Consider the following 18,215-nt stretch of genomic DNA (forward strand, 5'->3'; position numbering starts at 1 on the left):
TATATGTGCTTCAAGTCCGAATGAGTTTGCAACCCACTAGGTCTGGAAGACTGTTCGTATGGCCTCTCGGCTTAGTGAATTTGAAGGGGTGTTATTATGGAGGAGATATTCCGTCAAAACTTTGGAGAAGTTAATCCATCATGGAGCAGGGATTTGTAACAGAAAACAGCACAGGTATTTGATCCGGTGTGAGTCTCTGTCCACGGGCACGCTGTCAGGGCAGCAAATGTAATCGATACATGACCACACATTCTCCGGACACCAACTAGTTCGCTCCCTGCCGCCTTGCCCACCTATCATATGACGGTGTCTATCCTTTTGTCATGATTGCCATCTCCTCTCTCAAACTCTCTCACCGCTTCGCAGACCGTCATCAAACATTGCACGCATAATTAGCAACATCTTACAATTCTACCAACGGCATCTAAAATTCAACACGCAAAATTTACTTGCAAGTTATATTCCATTCGGCCTTGTTGAAATTTGACTTTTGTCAAAGCGTTCACTCTGCCGGATTGTCATTTTTCTCTGATCGATTGCCCTCAGTTGTTCTGCTCTTGCATGAACCTCGATAACTACATTAAAAACTAGAACAATGCGACTGTGTCGCCAATGTGCCTCCGCGTAGCCCCACAACAGGTAGATGCCCTCGTTCACTGTCCTAAAAATAAACAAGTTTGATTTAAATCCCTTTAGCTGTTTTTAAGTATCGCATTTGTACCCGACATGACAGGTTTCACATCGATCGGTGAAGCAATTTCAGAGAAGGGATTTTAAAAAATATACATTTTTGGCTGGTATACCACTTCACCTACTGTATGATGTCATCATTATCATGCTTTTGTTCCCCATTGGGAGTACTTGACAATGCGCCAAGTTTCAAATTGTTCCATTCAGCGGTTTCCGAGAATTTTTAAAAATTATTTGTTTTTAATCCAAGATGGCTGCCATACCACGTGACCTACGATGTCACAATTATCATAAAAACATTCTGCATGGGTGTCACTCCTACCCTGAAAGTTTCGTCTCAAGCAGACGTATGGTTGCTGAGAAAAACGAGGTTCAGCCCAGATGGACGGACGGACGGACAACCCGAAAACGTAATGCCCCCCGGCGACTTTGTCGGCGGAGGCATAGAAAACCTTGCAAATTTTTACGGACTTGTTACTCAAGATTACCTGTGTAAACACAGCATTACAGGACTTCTGTCAACACATTGGGGCACTTGTGCTTACTTTCAGACAAAGGCAAGAGACCGAGCACTAGTGAATCGCTACGTAGATGCGAAACAAGCCGACCTGGCCAGTCTCACTGGTCGTGCTCGGCCGGTTGGGGCGATATTAAAGACCCTGTGTCAACTGAATTTCGTTGCTTTGACTGGAGATAATAATTGTGTCGTCACGCATACTGAACAAAAAAACACCATTTTTCTACAGTGGAATATGATTAGTTACAGGAAAGTTATATAATCCATGGGTCAGGCATCCGCTGGTCACACGTTCAAGGAACAAAAAGCGCACAACTTCACACTGCACATCATATGATGAGCGTTCAAACACGCAATGTCAAGGTCATACGATGTTGATCTATGCAACACCGTGTTACCATGCATTCCATCCTCACTATAGGTGTGTAGCGGAGTTTCTGATTGTATACCTTTTGCTTTTTTGAGGGTCAGGTGTTGAAGCTAACGATTCCCTTTTGTAAGCGTTATTGGCGTTACTTCCGTGCGGTCCTTGTTGTCAAGTGCAAGGTGTTTCTGGTCCGTTTACTGCCCGCTCGCTTACGGTGTGTTCGCAATCTTTAGAGCGCACTCGGCCATTCGTTTTTAATCGTACTCGTGGGTGGTTCCGGGGCTGTATGCCTTGCGATTCCAATGGCCTTAATGGTAAAAGAGCCATCTTTTTTTGGGGACAGCCACAAGAAAAACGATTTTTTTTTTTCATCGGTATTTTTTGAGACTCCCAAATTGTCGGAATAAGTGCTGCCATTTTGTATGAAATAAATAAGTAAATAAAAGAAGCTTACCGTTTTTAACAGTTTAATTGTAGGATCCAATGTATGGTTTTGATTGATTTCTGTTATCCTGATGGCTGTGCTTGTGCAATCTACCGTTTGGCCAAATTCTCGGTGTTAAAACTGGCTTTGTGGAGGTTTTTTGTGCCTTATTAATTGTTACAATCAGACACTACTTCGCCCTGACTGTACGACGGAGAGCACACCTGGAACACCGACTCGATTAACAACCGGGTCCTCGCTGCATGCAATTTGCTAGAGCTGGAAAGGCCATTCCTCATGACTGCTAGTCCAAGTGAACGAGTGCGAGATGTCTAGAGACCATTCAAGAGCAGTATTACCAAATGGAACAGTTTCCTATTGGCTGGATGGAAGGGCTTCTATTTGGTGCAACTATCTGTTGCACATTTCGCAGTCCTTTGGACGGCTGCACGGTCACCTATTCACAGAGCACGTTTGCTTCCCGTATTTATCTGTTCCTGCTCGTTTGCCTTCTGGGGACATTTCAAACTCTTGGCATAGCTGGCCTGTTCCTACCTACATACATAGGGTCACTTTGCAGGAATCGTGGATGTCAGGAGACTTGATGATTTAAAAGTTTAGTAGTTAACGGCACAAGGGAAGTAGTGCCTGGATCTTGTGAGAATTGACTAGTTTGTGAATTTTGGTCAATTTTATAAACTTGGACACAGTTGTGAAATAACTGCAGTGGACTGGCATTTAAGCTGGGTTGGGCAGGTGGCCAGTGCTCTTTTATATTGCGATGGAGGTGCCCTTCGGGCCACTCATTGAGCAAAACGTTTTAGCTTAACAGTTTACCTGAAACTATCTATACATGTCCTTCTTATTTTCAGGAAATGAGCATTTTGTTCCAATATGTAGATCTCGTCTTCGTTGTAGCTTCCTTTTTGATTGGACATATTTTGGTGTTTTTGAATGGCACGGCTGGCTGATTTTGACACGTTTTTGGACCATTTTAAATCCTTACGAAGTGCATATTATGCTCCATGTGTGTTATCCTTCATTCGTTTGTGAGTTGCAGACCATTTCTGTCGTCGACTGATTTCCTATTTTATCTGCTGTGGATGTTTGTGTTATATGCTGTTTGCCAATAGTGCTGTTAAATAAAGTCAAACACCTGAACAACCGACTAAATTGTGATTTTCTGCGATTTGGTACACCAGCATGTTAAAAACCTCATCAGATAGATCTGGCCAAAGCAGCTGATGCTGCTGTTTATTAAAGCTTATTTTATGTGGAATGACTTTTGAAAAATCAACCACCATCAAGGTATGCATATTGAGTATACACTAGCAAGTTCTCCGTGCCCGCACGGGATTCTAAATGCGGTAGGGATGAAGGTAGCAAAAATGCAAATGGAGTCTTCTGTCATCGAACCGGCAAGGTGGGAGCAACAATTCACATTTATTGCCACATATGATACAATTCAAATGCTCTGATGGTGGCGAGGTGCTCCATTTGAAACTGCTCGACATACAGTGGCCTCCATAAGTATTGGAACAGTGGTCAAATTTATTATTACTATATACTCTGGATTATATAAATTTGTAATTGAGATCAAAAGATGAACATGGGGCAAGAGTGCAGAAGGTCAACTTTTATTTCTTGGTATTTATATACGTTTTACCATTGTGGAGCAATAGCAGTTTTTATGGTCAGTCCCCCCCATTTTAGGTAAGCATAGGTATTGGAACAGATTAGCTTAAAATAAATTAAAGTAGTATAAATTCTCCATTAGATTTAAATCAGGAGATTGACTTGGCCAGTCTAAAACCTTCAACTTTACCCCTGATGAACTCCTTGGTTTCGTTGGCAGTGCATTTTGGGTCATTGTCTGACTGCATGGTGAAGCGCCGTCCAGTCCAATGAGTTTGGAGGCATTTTCTTGTACGGTACATATGAAGACAAAATGTTTCTGTACACTTCCAAATTCATTCTGCTGCTGCTGCCATCATTAGTTACATCAACTAGATGTTATTCATAGAATTCTCACCTTGCACAGTCAATTTGGTGTGAGCTAACTCTTCAGTTTGAAGGTTTTTTTTTCTTCTTTGACCCAATATGGCTGCCAGACCACGTGATGATGACATCGTAAAATTTACATTCTCTAATATAATTGTTGCATAGATCATGCTCAATAAATTTCAAACTGATCAGACAGCATTGTCCCTGTCAAATTAAGATGTCATAATTAAGGCACCGATATCAACGTATCTTATTCCCCATGGGGAGTACTTGACAATGAGCCTTGTTTCAACTTTTCCCATTGAGCGGTTTGGGAGATTTAGAGGTGTAACGTTTTTCCAAGATGGCGTCCATACATGACCTTTGACGTCATAATTACAAATAAAATTGTACAGGCGGAGGTGCTCCTATGGTAAAATTTTGTGTCAATCGGGCCAACGGTTTTCGGACAAACAATCGGATCAATCAGCTGAGAAATTGAATTTTTAAAATGCAGACGCCACATGTACACACGCAACCGAATGCCTATGCCTGTTTTTCGCTTCGCGAGCACAGGGTAGTTTTGATCCATTTAATTGTGCAAAGAAGGTAAGACTCACAGTTGAGCTGAACAATAAAGCATGGCCGGTTATTGAACCAACAGAGCGAAACATCAAGAGTTGAGCTGCAGATTTATTAAGCAGACAGGATTTGCAAGGATAGAACATACCAGGGGTGTGTATGGCTGTTCAAATGATGTGGTGATGGACCGCCATATTGAAGTATTGGAGACGAGCACAGAGATCCCGATAAATTGACAAACACAATTCCATAAAGGAGTACAACCACCTTTAGAGGCCGTTTTTCCCTGCAGAGCAGGGTTTGGTCTTTTTCTGGTACCATGGTCCCCTTTTTGAAGCAATGTTTTATGGTAGGATGCCATTCCTGCCACCAACCCTGTTAGTCGCCTTTTGCGACACACAGGGAATTACCAGTGAACTGGTACTCAATTTGCGGACCTCAGAAGGATGACAGGCTGAGTCAACCCCCCTGGCGTTAATTCAGCGATCGACCGGGATTCAAACCCAGGATCCTAATTCCATAAAGGAGTAGAGGTGAGTGAAACGAGGAAAGGGTATGGAGGATCACGAAAGGTGAGAAATGTATGCACTCTCTACAGGATCTGGCACTCTCAATCACCGATGTAAACAGTTACACCAACTAACAAAAAAAAGAAAAAGGACGCTTATAATCTTATCACAAGAACGTGGATGCTTTAATAGCACTATAACAATGCATTGGAGAATGGTGCAAGGAAAGAGAGAGTTCTCAAACCGAATAAAACATCATCGGAATAAAATGTGTCCTGATGAGCAAGTGGAGCCAAGCACATCTGTTCAATGATCAATGATCATAATCTCTTACAAACTCCATCCACAACCATAACAGTGTATTGCATTACGATTTCACTTTACATTCTTATATGCACTTCAGAAAACCGGCCAAAGGGAAGGAATCCATATTTCAGGAAAAATAAGCTAAGATTTACTTTCAGTAAATCAAGGCCATTTGGCTGAATGCAAGCCTGTCCAGCCAATTTGTTAAAACGTTTGGCACAGTACAAGCCCTGAATAATACAAAATTGCAGCAACTACATCCGACTGCACAAATACTAACAGGGACGGTGGTTTTACTGCCGCCGCTCACCAATCATTCCATTTCAAGCACCATGGCTTTTATTTTGTGTTTGTGTGTAATGCCTATTTGTACCGGCAGCACGAAACCACAAACTCTCAAACTTGGTTGGACAAGTTTTTCACCTCGAACAAACTTAAAATACGATGACTCAGGTGAATGGTGCATAAAACTTTCCAACAATGGAAAGTTAAAGACCATCCATGACCGCTTCCCTCACCCCATTGCCTTTCCCACCGTGGGGGAATATTCTTTCACCAGTGAAACACAGATGTCAATACTTTCCTTCGTAGTTTCCAGGCTAAGACATTTCCCAGCAGTGGACCAGTTTCCTGATCAGATGCCATTGGAATTGATGTCATGTCTTTGACTCTGAAGCCTTTTGAAAAGGCAGAGAACTGATTGTAGAGGTCTGAAAACAGGCTGAAGAGTTAAAGGACCATGCACTTCAAAACTTGCAAAGTCTCAAAGGCATGCAAAACTTAGTTATCAAAAAGCACTTTGGATTCAAAGCAAGGGGCAAAAGATAACACCAATTGAAAGTAATAAAACGTGTATCGGAACATCAAAACATAGGTATGTACACAATGAACCAGAAGAGTTCAACATTCTATTCGCAAACTTCTCACGAAGTCTGATTAAGAGTTTTTCAGGGGAGATGTCTGGTATCCACCGAGCTTCCACAAGATGCCCACGGTACTGTGGTGAAGTGAGCACAAATCCAAAAATTTAAGCAGCACCTGCACCAGGATTCTAAATAATAAAAAAGATAGGTTGCCTCAGTACAAGTCACAGCTCTGAGGTATCAAAACAAAGATCTCCACGCAATTGGTGGAACTACAGAATGAAGTGGCAGCTGCAGTGTCCCACCATTTTCCATCGGTAGCGATTTGCTGTCCGTTCCAAGTTCTGGTGTCCATTCCAAGCATTGGATCAAATAATGGAAAATCAAAAATTTTTTTTTAATTACAACAGGTCCAGGGAGCTGTGCACATTTCTTCCATGGCTGACAGGAACCAGCTCACCTGTAGTTTAACTCTGTTACGTCGCAGAGTTGTGGCCATGGTTGTCTTTCCTCGATCTGAAAAACAACAAAAGCACCCTTTTTTTTTTTCCAATCTGAGAGATGGAAATATCAACTGATAGGCGGTTCGTCGCATTGTTTTCAAAACACCCCGCAGTTTAATCAATCACAGTCAGCCACCTTAATTTCCCCATCTTGAAGGTTGAATAAATACCTAAATAAATAAATACCAGAACATGGCACAAAATGGGATGCAATTATATGTTTAGTCATGCACATCTTTTACATCTATTTATCTGGAGCACCAAAACTCAAAACAATGGAAATTTTACAAGGTTTATTCCCCAACACCAAAAGCAGGAGAGAATGAATACAACTATATACACTTATAGACGTAAGCAATGAAGTAAAATAAATCCTCGAAATACTAAGGCGCCTCCCTCCAATCACAAGCACAGATGGAGTGAGGGACAAAACCGGGTGACATATCTCTGGTGGCAGCGGAGGAGGGAGAGGATGGGCATGGAGGGAGCAGGCGATGATATCGGCATTACGATGGGCAGGGTGATGAGACAATCAGGACTGTGTAGAGGTGATAAGACGAGCAAGACAACGAAAGGGCAGTGGGACAATAACAGCTCCAGGGCCAAGGCAGGCAGGCAGGACGACCTCCTTAAATCTCTCCACCTTGTTAACACATTCCAGTCTCCTCAGACCTCTCTTAGTTCTCCTCACAAACCACAAGCTCCCAAGTGCACTGAACCCACTCAATCCAGGCTCCTCCCCTTCTCAGAATTCTCGCAATCCTCCCGTGCATGTCACAAGCTCCTCCCCCTTCTCCTTCTCCCCAGAACTTACGCTATCCCATTGCACCTTTTTCAGCTCCCCCTTGTTTCTCTAAACAACCCTCCACCCCACCAGGCATTGGGCTCCACCCCCTTCCATGAGACGATCAAAGCTCCGCTCCGCTTTCTCATTGCCTGGCAGAGTCCCATTACTTTCTGCCTCATTCTTCTCTGCTCATGTGAGCTCTGACCTGGTGCCCCCGGTGGATGGTTACACACGTTTCGTCAACTTGATCCCTCTCTATCTATTACAAGCACGACCATCTGTATCGTGCAAAAACACAATCCTTAAGCTAACAGGTCCCTACTTGCATCGAGATTGGCTCCCTACTCGCAGACGGACCATACTACTCTATACAATTATATCACTTCTAAGGTAATCTCTCTAACCCCCTTCCCCTCCCCATAAACGTAACAATATTTATGCATTAGTTTCTACTCCATTAATGCTGCTGCCTTTAGCCTGGTTTTAACCCACAATGCCATTGGTCCAATGCTGAGATAGAAGATTTAGAGGTATTGTTAGTGCCGTGCTGAGATACAAATTAAAGTTATTATGTTATTGATAACTGTTTTTGTTATAGTGATTTTAGGGTTAGGTTAGTGAATTGATAACTAAAGTTATAGTGATGGCAATGTACGAAAGAGCACGCACAATTGTAAGGACGAAGGACGGGAACCGTGGTGAGTTTGAGGTGAAGGTGGGAGTGCATCAGGGGTCGGTACTAAGTCCACTACTATTTGTAGCTGTGATGGAGGTGCTGGCTCGGAACATAAAGGAGGGTTTACCGTGGGAGTTGTTGTATGCAGATGATCTTGTGTTGATTGGGGGAGAGTATGGATGCACTAAAGGAGAAGATGAACAAGTGGAAGGAATGTATGGAGACAAAAGGTCTGAAGGGGAATATCGGAAAAACGATGGTGATGGCATGTGGTGAGGTGGAAAGAACTGGGAGGTGGCCGTGTGCTGTGTGCAGGAAGGGTGCCGGAGTGAACTCCATTCAATGTACAATGTGCGCTGAGTGGTTCCATCAAAAATGTAATGGTTTGAGAGGGTCATTAACCAGTGTGGCAGCTACATTCAAGTGTAAAGTGTGCACAGAGGGAGCTGCAGATGGAGGAAATGTTGAGTTGGATCTTGGAGATGGTGTGAAGCTGGAAGGTGTGAAAGCATTTTGCTACCTCGGAGACATGCTGAATGGAGAAGGTGCATCAGACTCGGCAACGGTTGCTGGAGTGAGATGTGCATGGAAGAAGTTTCGGGAACTGAGAGGCGTGCTGACGAGGAGGGGAGTGTCGTTGAAGTTGAAGGGAAAGGTGTATGCTGCATGTGTGAGAAGTGTTACGATTTATGGGAGCGAGACATGGGTAATGAACGTAGAGCAGCAACGAAGGCTGGAAAGGGTGGAAATGTGAATGGTTCGGTGGATGTGTGGAGTATCGTTGAAAGAAAGTAAGACAAATGATGAATTGCGAAAGATGATGGGAATAGAGCCTGTGATTGATGCTGTGAAGAGAAACAGGTTGAGATGGTTTGGTCATGTGTTGAGGAAGGATGAAAGTGACTGGTTGAGAAGAGTGATGGAAATGAATGTAGAAGGAAGTAGAGGACGGGGAAGACCGAGAAAGACTTGGCTAAAGATGGTGGAAGAAGAAATGCGGGCAAGGGGGTTAACAAGGGGAGATGCAGAAAATAGGGCAAAGTGGAGAAGATTGTCATGGGGACTGCAAGGCTAACCCCCGCTCTAGCAGGAAAATGGCCTTAAAATGCATGTTGTTGTTATGTTATTGACCGGTTTGTGTTGGCATAGATATAATACGACTTTTCTTTCTTGCAATAAGGATGTGTGGATAGGGGATAAGTAGTCCTGTTTGTTTGTGTACCACGAGGAGATGTTGTTGTAACCTTTTCTATCTAGAAATGCCAAGGTGTTTTATCATGTGTTTCCTATGTTGAACCAGGCGTGGCCGGGCGAGAGACACTATGGCAATGGATGGGCCACACCATGGCATGACTTTCCAACTCTCCTCCCCTCATATACTGGTAAAGTGGTAGAGCAACACGGTCCAGACAGCCACCCTCGATTGGTGACAATTAAGGTGAGGTGCTGTTGGACCGCACTGCTCAGTGGCCACGGCACTGATTGTGTGCGTGTGTGTGTTATTGACATTATCATGTGTGATATTATCATATCATGGAGTGTGTAAGAAAGTTATAGATATATGATATTGATAATACATTAAATCCTATTGCAAGTAAAGTTTGGAATAAGTGATGTTGCATTGATGAGTTGACAATGTCTGGATGCAACTGAGGTTGTGGATCTACTGATGTATCATCTATTGATGTGGATCCATGATCGAGGTTGTGGATCTGCCGTTTGGAGAGGTCCTGGGCTGAAAGGATCGAAACCTCAAGGAAGAACGATGCCCAGCTGATGATCCATGCAGTCGGGAAACGAGTCAATTGCTTACGGGTTAAGGTTCTTGCTTTAAGCAAGGGAACTGTTTTGAGGTTTACAATTTAAATAAAGTTGAATATGGGATGTTGTGAAATTAATATCATTTACAGCAATCCTTTAAATTATTTATATTTAAGTTTAGGAACAACCAATACTGTACAATTGATTAAATGCATTTTTAAATAAGAATTTAATAAGAGAAATAAGAATTGAAAATCATAAGAGATCGAATTGTGAGGAACAAAAATAAAAAAACAAGATGTATGTATATATGTGTGTATGTGTGTGTGTGAATAACAGAGAGACAGAATTGTGAGGAACAGAAATGAAAAAAACGAGATGTGTGTGTGTGTGTCAGTTCCACTACGAGCCTCAGAAAAAAATATTTCACCTTACTGTAAAAAAAAGAAACCAAAAGTGTGCATCTGAGGACTATTTAACCTCTGTGGAAAGTGAGGTACAACTGGTGTTTCATGCACTAGCCCTCCATCAGATCAAATCTATTGAGAGCTCAAATTTCAGATGACAAAATCCATTGTTGAACTTGTCAACTTATCTAAAGGTATTCCATCTTGCTACCAATGGTCAGGTGCGGAGAGCACAATTTGTTTCTCAGCATAAATAGACTACTGAACATATGACAAGTGCATGGCAGAGGTTTGAATTGGCAGCCCCCTCCCCAAAACATAATACCAAGCAATTTTAAGACCTACCACCCCCCCCCTCCCCCCAATTGGCAGCCTGCTTGTGAAGATTCTGAGACAAAGAAGATAAATTTAACAGGACAGGAAATGTGAATCAAACGCAATGGTTGTGTATGTTGAGAATAACTAAACAAGCCAACAAATGAAAAATCACACATAGAGCGACACTTGGCAAAAGAGAACAAAGTAGAATGGCACTCAGTAGAGCATCCTTTTGACCTCACAAATAATTGGTGGTTGAATTATTTGACCTGATATGCAAATCGCCTTCAAATTTTAAGTTAATCGGATGAAAATTGACAATTTTAGAAACTTGGCCTATGTTGACATTTTGGCCTATGTTGACCTCAAAAATAGTTGGTGGTTGATTTCAGTAAGCCGATATGTAAATCCTATTCAGATTTCAAGTAAATCGGATGAAAATTGAGGATTTTAGAAATTTGGAAAGGTTATTGACCTTTGGCCTATGTTGATCTCAAAAAATAGGTGGTGGTTGCATTCAGTTAGCCGATATGCAAATCGGATGAAAATTGAAGATTTTAGAAATCTGGAAAAAGTGGTTGACCTTAGGCCTATGTTGACGTTGTGGCCGATGTTGATCTCAAAAATAGTTGGTGGTTGATTTCAGTAAGCCGATATGTAAATCCTATTCAAATTTCAAGTCAATTGGATGAAAATTGAGGATTTTAGAAATTTGAAAATGTTGTTGACCTTTTTGACCTTAAACATAAATAGGGTTTTGTCAGACCACCAACTCTACTATTTGGTGAAGTTTCGTGAAGATCGGTTTAAAATTGTGACCTGTAGGCAAGTATAAGTGAGCGGACAAACAAACACACACACAAAACTAGAATGGGACTCAGTAGAGAGCATACCTTCACCATACTGGTTGGCCATATCACTCAATGGTGAAGACTCACTTTAAAAATTCTACTACCTGAATCCGGATCCAGATCTTCACCAAAATTGAATCGATTCTTCCTTGTCACACACACAACCAGTCCAACAACTTTCATCGAAATCCATCCATAACTTTTTGAGATATCCTGCCATGTATCGTTTTTGGCCCTATCTCCCAATGGTGAAGAAAAAGAACCACCTTTAGAGGCCATTTCTCCCCACAGAGCAGGGGTTGGCCTTTTTCGGGCACCGTGGTCCCCTTTTTGAAGCAATGCTTTATGGCCGGATGCCCTTGTGAAGAATCACTTAAAAATTCTCGTAGCCGGATCCGAATCCCGATCTTCATCAAAATCTAATTATTTCCTCCTTGTCACATACGCTACATCTCTGCCAAATTTCGTCCAAATCCATCCCCAACTTTTTGAGATATTTTGTTCACAAACGGACAAACAGACAGACAGACAGACAGGGGTGAAAACACAACCTCCATCCACCTTTGGTGGCGGAGGTAAAAACACACACAGACCGGAGTGATAAACATACTTGTCAAAAAAGATTGATTTGCCAAGTAACAATCCGATCGCAAATGGCACACCATTAATTCAAATGCCATTGCCTTAGAAGGATTGCTGTGTTCTTGGGTGGGGGCCGGGTGGGAGGGGGAATGGGAGGTGGGCAGGAGTTGGCGGACAGTTGGCGGATCCCATTGTGTCCATTATGAAGTTTAGGTGAGCTATAGCTGACACTGTGGCGAAATTACAAATTAATGTTCCAACCACTTAGTTGAGCATCAGATCAGGCCTGGCCAGCCGGTTTGTGAAAGACTTGGGTGAAAAACATCCCCCAGCCAACCCCACAAGAGCATGTGAATAATTGTGACTGTAGAAGAAGAACAGAGCGATGGCTGAAGCCAAAACGACGCAGACGACAAAATCGACAGTTTCCATTCAATCGCGTTTGAGAGGCAAGTCCACGCATGCAATTATTTCATCTAATATGTTACATATGCACGTTTAGTGGAGGCGATCGAAGCATTTTAAAAGGTCCAGATTTTGGCAAGCACAAGAGTTGTGGAAGGCTGGTCATAGAGATACATGTGAGGACCCATTTAATGTGAACCAATAACAAAGCGTGTGTAGTTGTGCACTTACCGGCTATTCCTTGCGTACCCATCAGGGGCAAACGTGCTTTGAGCTGCACCTGGAAGAACAGAAGGAAATGGTAAAGGAAAAGCTTAACAATGCTACGCTAAGCATTTACACCTCATTAGTCAAAGCAAAACCAATCAAAATGTTCTCGGAGACCAAGGGTTGCACTTCGCGCAGAATCGCAAATTTCAATTTCCGACACGATATTTCACCTCGCACACTGAATAGGAGCCAAGAGTCGCCACCCAGCTCCCATTTATTTCCAACTTAATTTACAAAGTGCATTACCGGAATTGAACAATACCCAGGGGAGGGGGTACACGATGCTTTAACATTTACTCTGACATATAAGTGCAAATCGATTTTGCAACGTCGACCGAACAACTGCTTTTCCAACAGAGAATAGTTGGTGTTTATTTAATTTTTTTTAAACAACCGAAAAGTCCTCCACCGCACGCCAACTTTACGAGGACAAACATATTCGTCCAGTAACCTCCGATCCTTGTTAAAGTCAATGATGCTTGTTCACCTGCACTGCACCCCTTTGTTACCTCTGTCACCCAAGGTGAATGGAGGTTACATTTTCACACATGTCTGTCGGATTTTCTGCAAGCAGGATATCTCAAAATGTTGCAGACGGATTCGGACGACATTTGGTGGACAGGTTGCGTGTGTGACATGGACAAATCGATTCGATTTTGGTGAAGATCGGGATCTCGATACTACAATTTTAAAAGTGATTTTTCACCATTGAAAGATAGGGCCAAAAACTATATATTTATATATGTATATATATATATATATATATATATATATATATATATATATATCATGACATCTCACAAAAGTTATGGATGGATTTCAATGAAACTTGGACAGGTTGGGTGTGTGACGAGGAAGAACTGAATTGATTTTGGTGAAGATCTGAATCCGGATACGAGAATTTTTTTAAAATCGATTCTTCACCATTGAGTGAAATGGCCAAAAACTATATATAGCACGACATCTCAAAAATATGTGGACGGGTTATGACAAAACTTGGTGGACGAGTTGGTTTGGTGACAAGAACAAGCCGATTCGATTTTGGTTCAGGTCCAAATTCAGATCTGTGGATAGAAAACATAAAATGTTCAGCCTGGGGTAGTCATGCACACCTACCGAGTGCCGTTCTAGTTCACCTGTAGGATCGCTTCACCATGTCCGCCAAACCATATTCCTACCTCAGTGTTTTAAGGGTGCATGCGGCTCTCTGCCATCTCCCACAGCCCGTTAACCTCCTCTGTTAACCTCCTAGCCACCTTTCCCCTTCAGATCGTTTTTGTGCAGCCATCGAATGTGCTTCATCTCCTTGCAACTCTCTGCCAATTGATCGTTAGCAAAACTTGATCCTCTGGAATTTTGTTCCTCCATAAGCCTTCATTTTGCAGTGGTTTTTTAGGGTGTAAAACATTAGGAGACAGCAGGATAGATCAGTTGTAATGTACTTACCCTCCATAATGTGCGGTGTTGCAAATGTATTAGTTTTCTGTCTAGATCTAATCGTTTCAAAATATTTATAGTTGGGGGTGGCCGAGTTTTTATTTTATTTTTTAAATGTCTGGCCGTGTTATTGTTGGTTTGCGTGACCATGCGTGCTTCCTCCTGACAACCACACCTGAGCGCACACTCATTGGTTACGCTGATCAGCACAACGATCGACGAGTTTGAGGGGTCGAGCACTTTAAACATGGGAGAGTGCACACGTCACCCGTTTGAACACCACATTCAAAGTCAGACTGGCCGATTGCTGTCGACCAATCGGGAGAGATGACACGACACAATTCTCCAGTTTGAATCCAAGCACCGGTCACATCAAGACAGTTGGCTTCGGGACGTGAAAGAGGGTACATCCTGTCACAGAGATAACTAGGGGATAGGGAGCCGTCAGCGTCCATGCTGAAATCTGTGCGTTTGCTTGGACACTGGGCCGAAAAAAAAAAATCCCTGTGTCCGTGCTGTGCTTCTGAGACAATCAGAGCTGGAATATGTCAAGACAGACATCTCCGTACGCAGCCTACCATTCTGAGCTGGAACCCAGCGGTCAAGGAATTCCAGGCAGTGTGTTAAGGTCTCCGTATGTCTCCGTTGTGTTAAGGCAAAGTTTGGCAAGTAGGCAAAAGACAGCGGGTGGGATCCAAAAATTAGCCGATGAATTTGGAGTGTTTCCTTTTTTTCTTTTTTTTTTAAACTGAGCTCAACCTTCTTCATTTTGTTTTCATTTAATTATTCAATAAATCTTTCCATTGCTTTGGTAACTTCGTGCCATCTCGTTCACTTCCTCTTGTCCCATGTGTGCAGTTAATTTGGGTCCAACCTGTTGGGATACACAAGTATCATCTCGTGCCTCGGTACGTCTGATACACCAAAATCCTAAATGTGATCCGGACAAAATAAAGAACGTTAACACCGAGTAGAAAATGTCATACAACGAACGAATGATTTCACTTCGACTTCCTTTTATATCACCACGAGTCTTCATCTGTGTTTTGATTGTTTGAATGAAAGAAGTGGAGATTAATCTCCATCAGTAGCTGCAGCTACACTGACTGCTACGGTTGAGCATTCTCTTCTTCATCAAATATCATTTTGTGTTCTGAAAGGTCTCCTTCTGTCTGAACATGTAAATAAAGTGTCCATGTGTTTTATACTTTCCCACACTCCCGCCTTCCCATGCCTCCTCCACCCAAGCCCTCTCCCTCCCACAAATCTCCCGATGTCCCCGTTCTCTGCTGTTGTACTTGTGTGCTTCCCTCTCTCTCCCCATCTTGTCTCCCGCTACCTTTTTGTATGTTTTGTGCGTCAGGTTTTTTTTTGTTGTTGCTGTTGTTTTTTTGTGATTGATGTTAGCTCTTACACGAGCCTCGATCTTGTGTACAAACAAATATATGTGTGTGTGTGTGTGCGTGTGCGTGTGTGTGTGTGTAATATATATATATATATATATATTGAAGGACAAGAAGTACAGGACAGATGGGAAGCCACAAAAGATGATCGTCATGATAATGTCATGTATTGAGATTGGATACATTTGTATACCGGAATGATTAATAAATGAGCGATATAACATAAACAAGTTCCTCAAAAGTAGGTGTTTCCATCGGCCGTTGATGGAGGGAGGAACGCTTACCTTGGCGCAGGTAGATCTGTGCGATCGTGCCTCCGTACGTCCGCCACGCGAGCCACACGAGCACGAGGCTCAGCATGAGGTACAGACCTGCCGCCTGTAGAGCCAGCCCGAGGCTCGGTCCGGTTTGCACGGCGGCCAGCACCGAGTTCGACACGGTCAGGAGGTCGGAGTAGCAAGCCCGAGCGTACGTGAGCACGGAAGGCAAGCCCACGGCTTCCAAAAGGTGTTCCATCGTATCAAACGGTCACCACAGGATCCTTTGGCGATGCCGAGCGCTCTCTGTCTTCGGAAGTTTGCACCGCTACGCTAGCTCTGGCATTCTACCCTTCAGGCTCTTTCCACGGCCTCTGACGAGTGACGACTGACAGTCTGACACTGACCTGTCGTTTGGCTCGCTGTGATTGGCCGTTCAAAGTCCACAATTAATTTTCACAAATATCGACTGACTGATGTTTGAGGTATAACGGCAAACGTATTTAAACAACGAACATCATTTAAGAGTTTAAAATTTTAAATCAACCAAACTAAAATATAGAGGCAGCTGCTACACTACCGATGAAACAATGGTCCATTACACCGCTACAGTTGCTTCAAACAAAATAATTTATTTTGAAAAATAATTTATTTAGCAAATTTAAAATAATATTATCTTTGAAAGAGTATAACGGGAAGTTGTGTAATTGCTCCTGAAATCATATTAGTTATGTTTATTTGCAATGCGTAGTTGAAGCGTTTTCTTTACCATAAAGTAAGCTAAACGCTCTTTCACCTCCCTCATTCTCATCCACCCTCTCTGAAAAAATGTCCACTTCTCCCTTCATTGACCTCCACACCCCTTCCGACCTCACTGACTACTACAACCACACTCTCTCCTCCTGCCTTGACCAGCTTGCGCCTGTAAAAACCAAAACAGTTTCTTTCACCCATTCTGCTCCCTGGTTTACCCCTGAACTCCGCCTGATGAAAACTCGTGCTCGCCAACTTGAAAGACTCCGCAATAAAACAGGTCTCACAGTTCACTCCCAAGCCTACAAGGACCACCTACAACACTACAAAGATGCCCTCTCCCACGCCCGCTCCGCCTACTACTCTCAAATTATCCACTCTGGCTCCGGAAACCCAAAAGCACTCTTCTCTACAATAAACAAACTCCTCCGCCCCCTGGACACCACCACCCAGTCATTCACAGTAGACAACTGCATCTCCTTCCTTTCTTTCTTCCAACGCAAAATTGACAACATCTACAACAGCTTGACCACCGCCGCACCCGCTCCCCCTCCAACCACCTGCCCCCCCCCCTTATCCTGCCTTCCCCTGTCTCAATTCTCCCCGGTCTCCCCTACTGACCTCTCTGAACTCCTCATAGGAATGAAAACTGCCACCTGCACTCTTGACCCCATCCCCTCCAGCTTTGTCAAGGCCTCCCTCCCTGCTCTCTCTCCACTTATCATTGCAACAATAAACTCCTCCCTGTCTACAGGCATCGTCCCACCATCCCTCAAAATTGCTGCTGTTACCCCCATTCTAAAAAAACCTGGTCTAAACCCTGACACCCTAAACAACTTCAGACCCATCTCCAACCTACTCTTTCTGTCGAAAGTTTTGGAACGCGCTGTAGCCACTCAACTCAAACATCACCTCTCTGCCAATAACCTGTATGAAACATTCCAATCCGGATTCCGCTCCAACCACAGTACTGAAACTGCTCTCCTCAAAATCACCAACGACCTTCTCCTCTCCTCTGACGCTGGCAACCTCAACATTCTCGTCCTCCTCGACCTCAGCGCTGCCTTTGACACCATCGATCACACCATCCTCCTCACCCGACTTGAATCCACCTTTAACGTTACCGGCACTGCCCTCTCTTGGATTAAATCATACCTCTCTGACAGACGCCAGTTCATCTCCATCAATAACTGCAAATCCCCCACTGCTCCCCTCCCCCAAGGTGTCCCCCAAGGTTCAGTTCTTGGCCCCCTCCTCTTCATCCTTTACCTGTCCCCCCATAGTCACTTAATCCGCCGTCATGGTCTCCAATTCCACTGCTTCGCCGATGACATCCAGCTTTTCATCTCCACCAAGTCCGTCTCCACTGACACCCACTCTATCCTGACAAACTGCATCTCTGAAATAAAATCCTGGCTTCAAATCAACTTCCTCAAACTTAACTGTGATAAATCTGAAATAATCATCATTGGCCCAAAAACGCTCACAAAATCCACCCATAACTTTGCCCTCAACATCGACGGTATCCCAGTATCCACCTCCCCTCTCATCCGGAATCTTGGCG

At 43.3% G+C, this 18,215-nt stretch overlaps 1 protein-coding gene across 3 annotated transcripts; it reads right to left on the minus strand.

The window, feature by feature from the left end:
• Positions 1-4,656: 4,656 nt before the first annotated feature.
• LOC144891784 (uncharacterized) lies at positions 4,657-16,324 on the minus strand. 3 transcript variants are annotated; one of them, XM_078776196.1, is made up of 4 exons: positions 15,926-16,324; positions 12,763-12,811; positions 6,702-6,757; positions 5,234-6,429 (listed from the first exon to the last, which is right to left on the minus strand). In XM_078776196.1, exons 1-3 carry the CDS (start codon positions 16,155-16,157, stop codon positions 6,718-6,720), a joined length of 321 nt encoding a protein of 106 aa, XP_078632322.1. In that variant the 5' UTR covers positions 16,158-16,324; the 3' UTR covers positions 5,234-6,429; positions 6,702-6,717. The 3 variants fall into 3 exon arrangements, with proteins under 3 accessions (XP_078632320.1, XP_078632322.1, XP_078632321.1); XM_078776195.1 differs by having other exon boundaries at positions 5,234-6,585; XM_078776194.1 differs by having other exon boundaries at positions 4,657-6,757.
• Between the last annotated feature and the right edge of the window lie 1,891 nt (positions 16,325-18,215).

This window comes from Myxine glutinosa, chromosome 4 (genome assembly GCF_964187855.1).
Source record: "Myxine glutinosa chromosome 4, kmMyxGlut1.1, whole genome shotgun sequence".
In the NCBI taxonomy this organism is placed as follows: Eukaryota; Metazoa; Chordata; class Myxini; order Myxiniformes; family Myxinidae; genus Myxine; species Myxine glutinosa.

Coding starts and splice junctions, on each gene's coding strand:
- LOC144891784 (XM_078776194.1), bottom strand. CDS start 16,157: ATGGAACACCTTTTGGAAGCCGTGGGCTTGCCTTCCGTGCTCACGTAC. Junction 12,812..15,925: donor ACAGATCTACCTGCGCCAAG/GTAAGCGTTCCT, acceptor CTGTTCTTCCAG/GTGCAGCTCAAAGCACGTTT. Junction 6,758..12,762: donor GGGTACGCAAGGAATAGCCG/GTAAGTGCACAA, acceptor GTTGTTTTTCAG/ATCGAGGAAAGACAACCATG.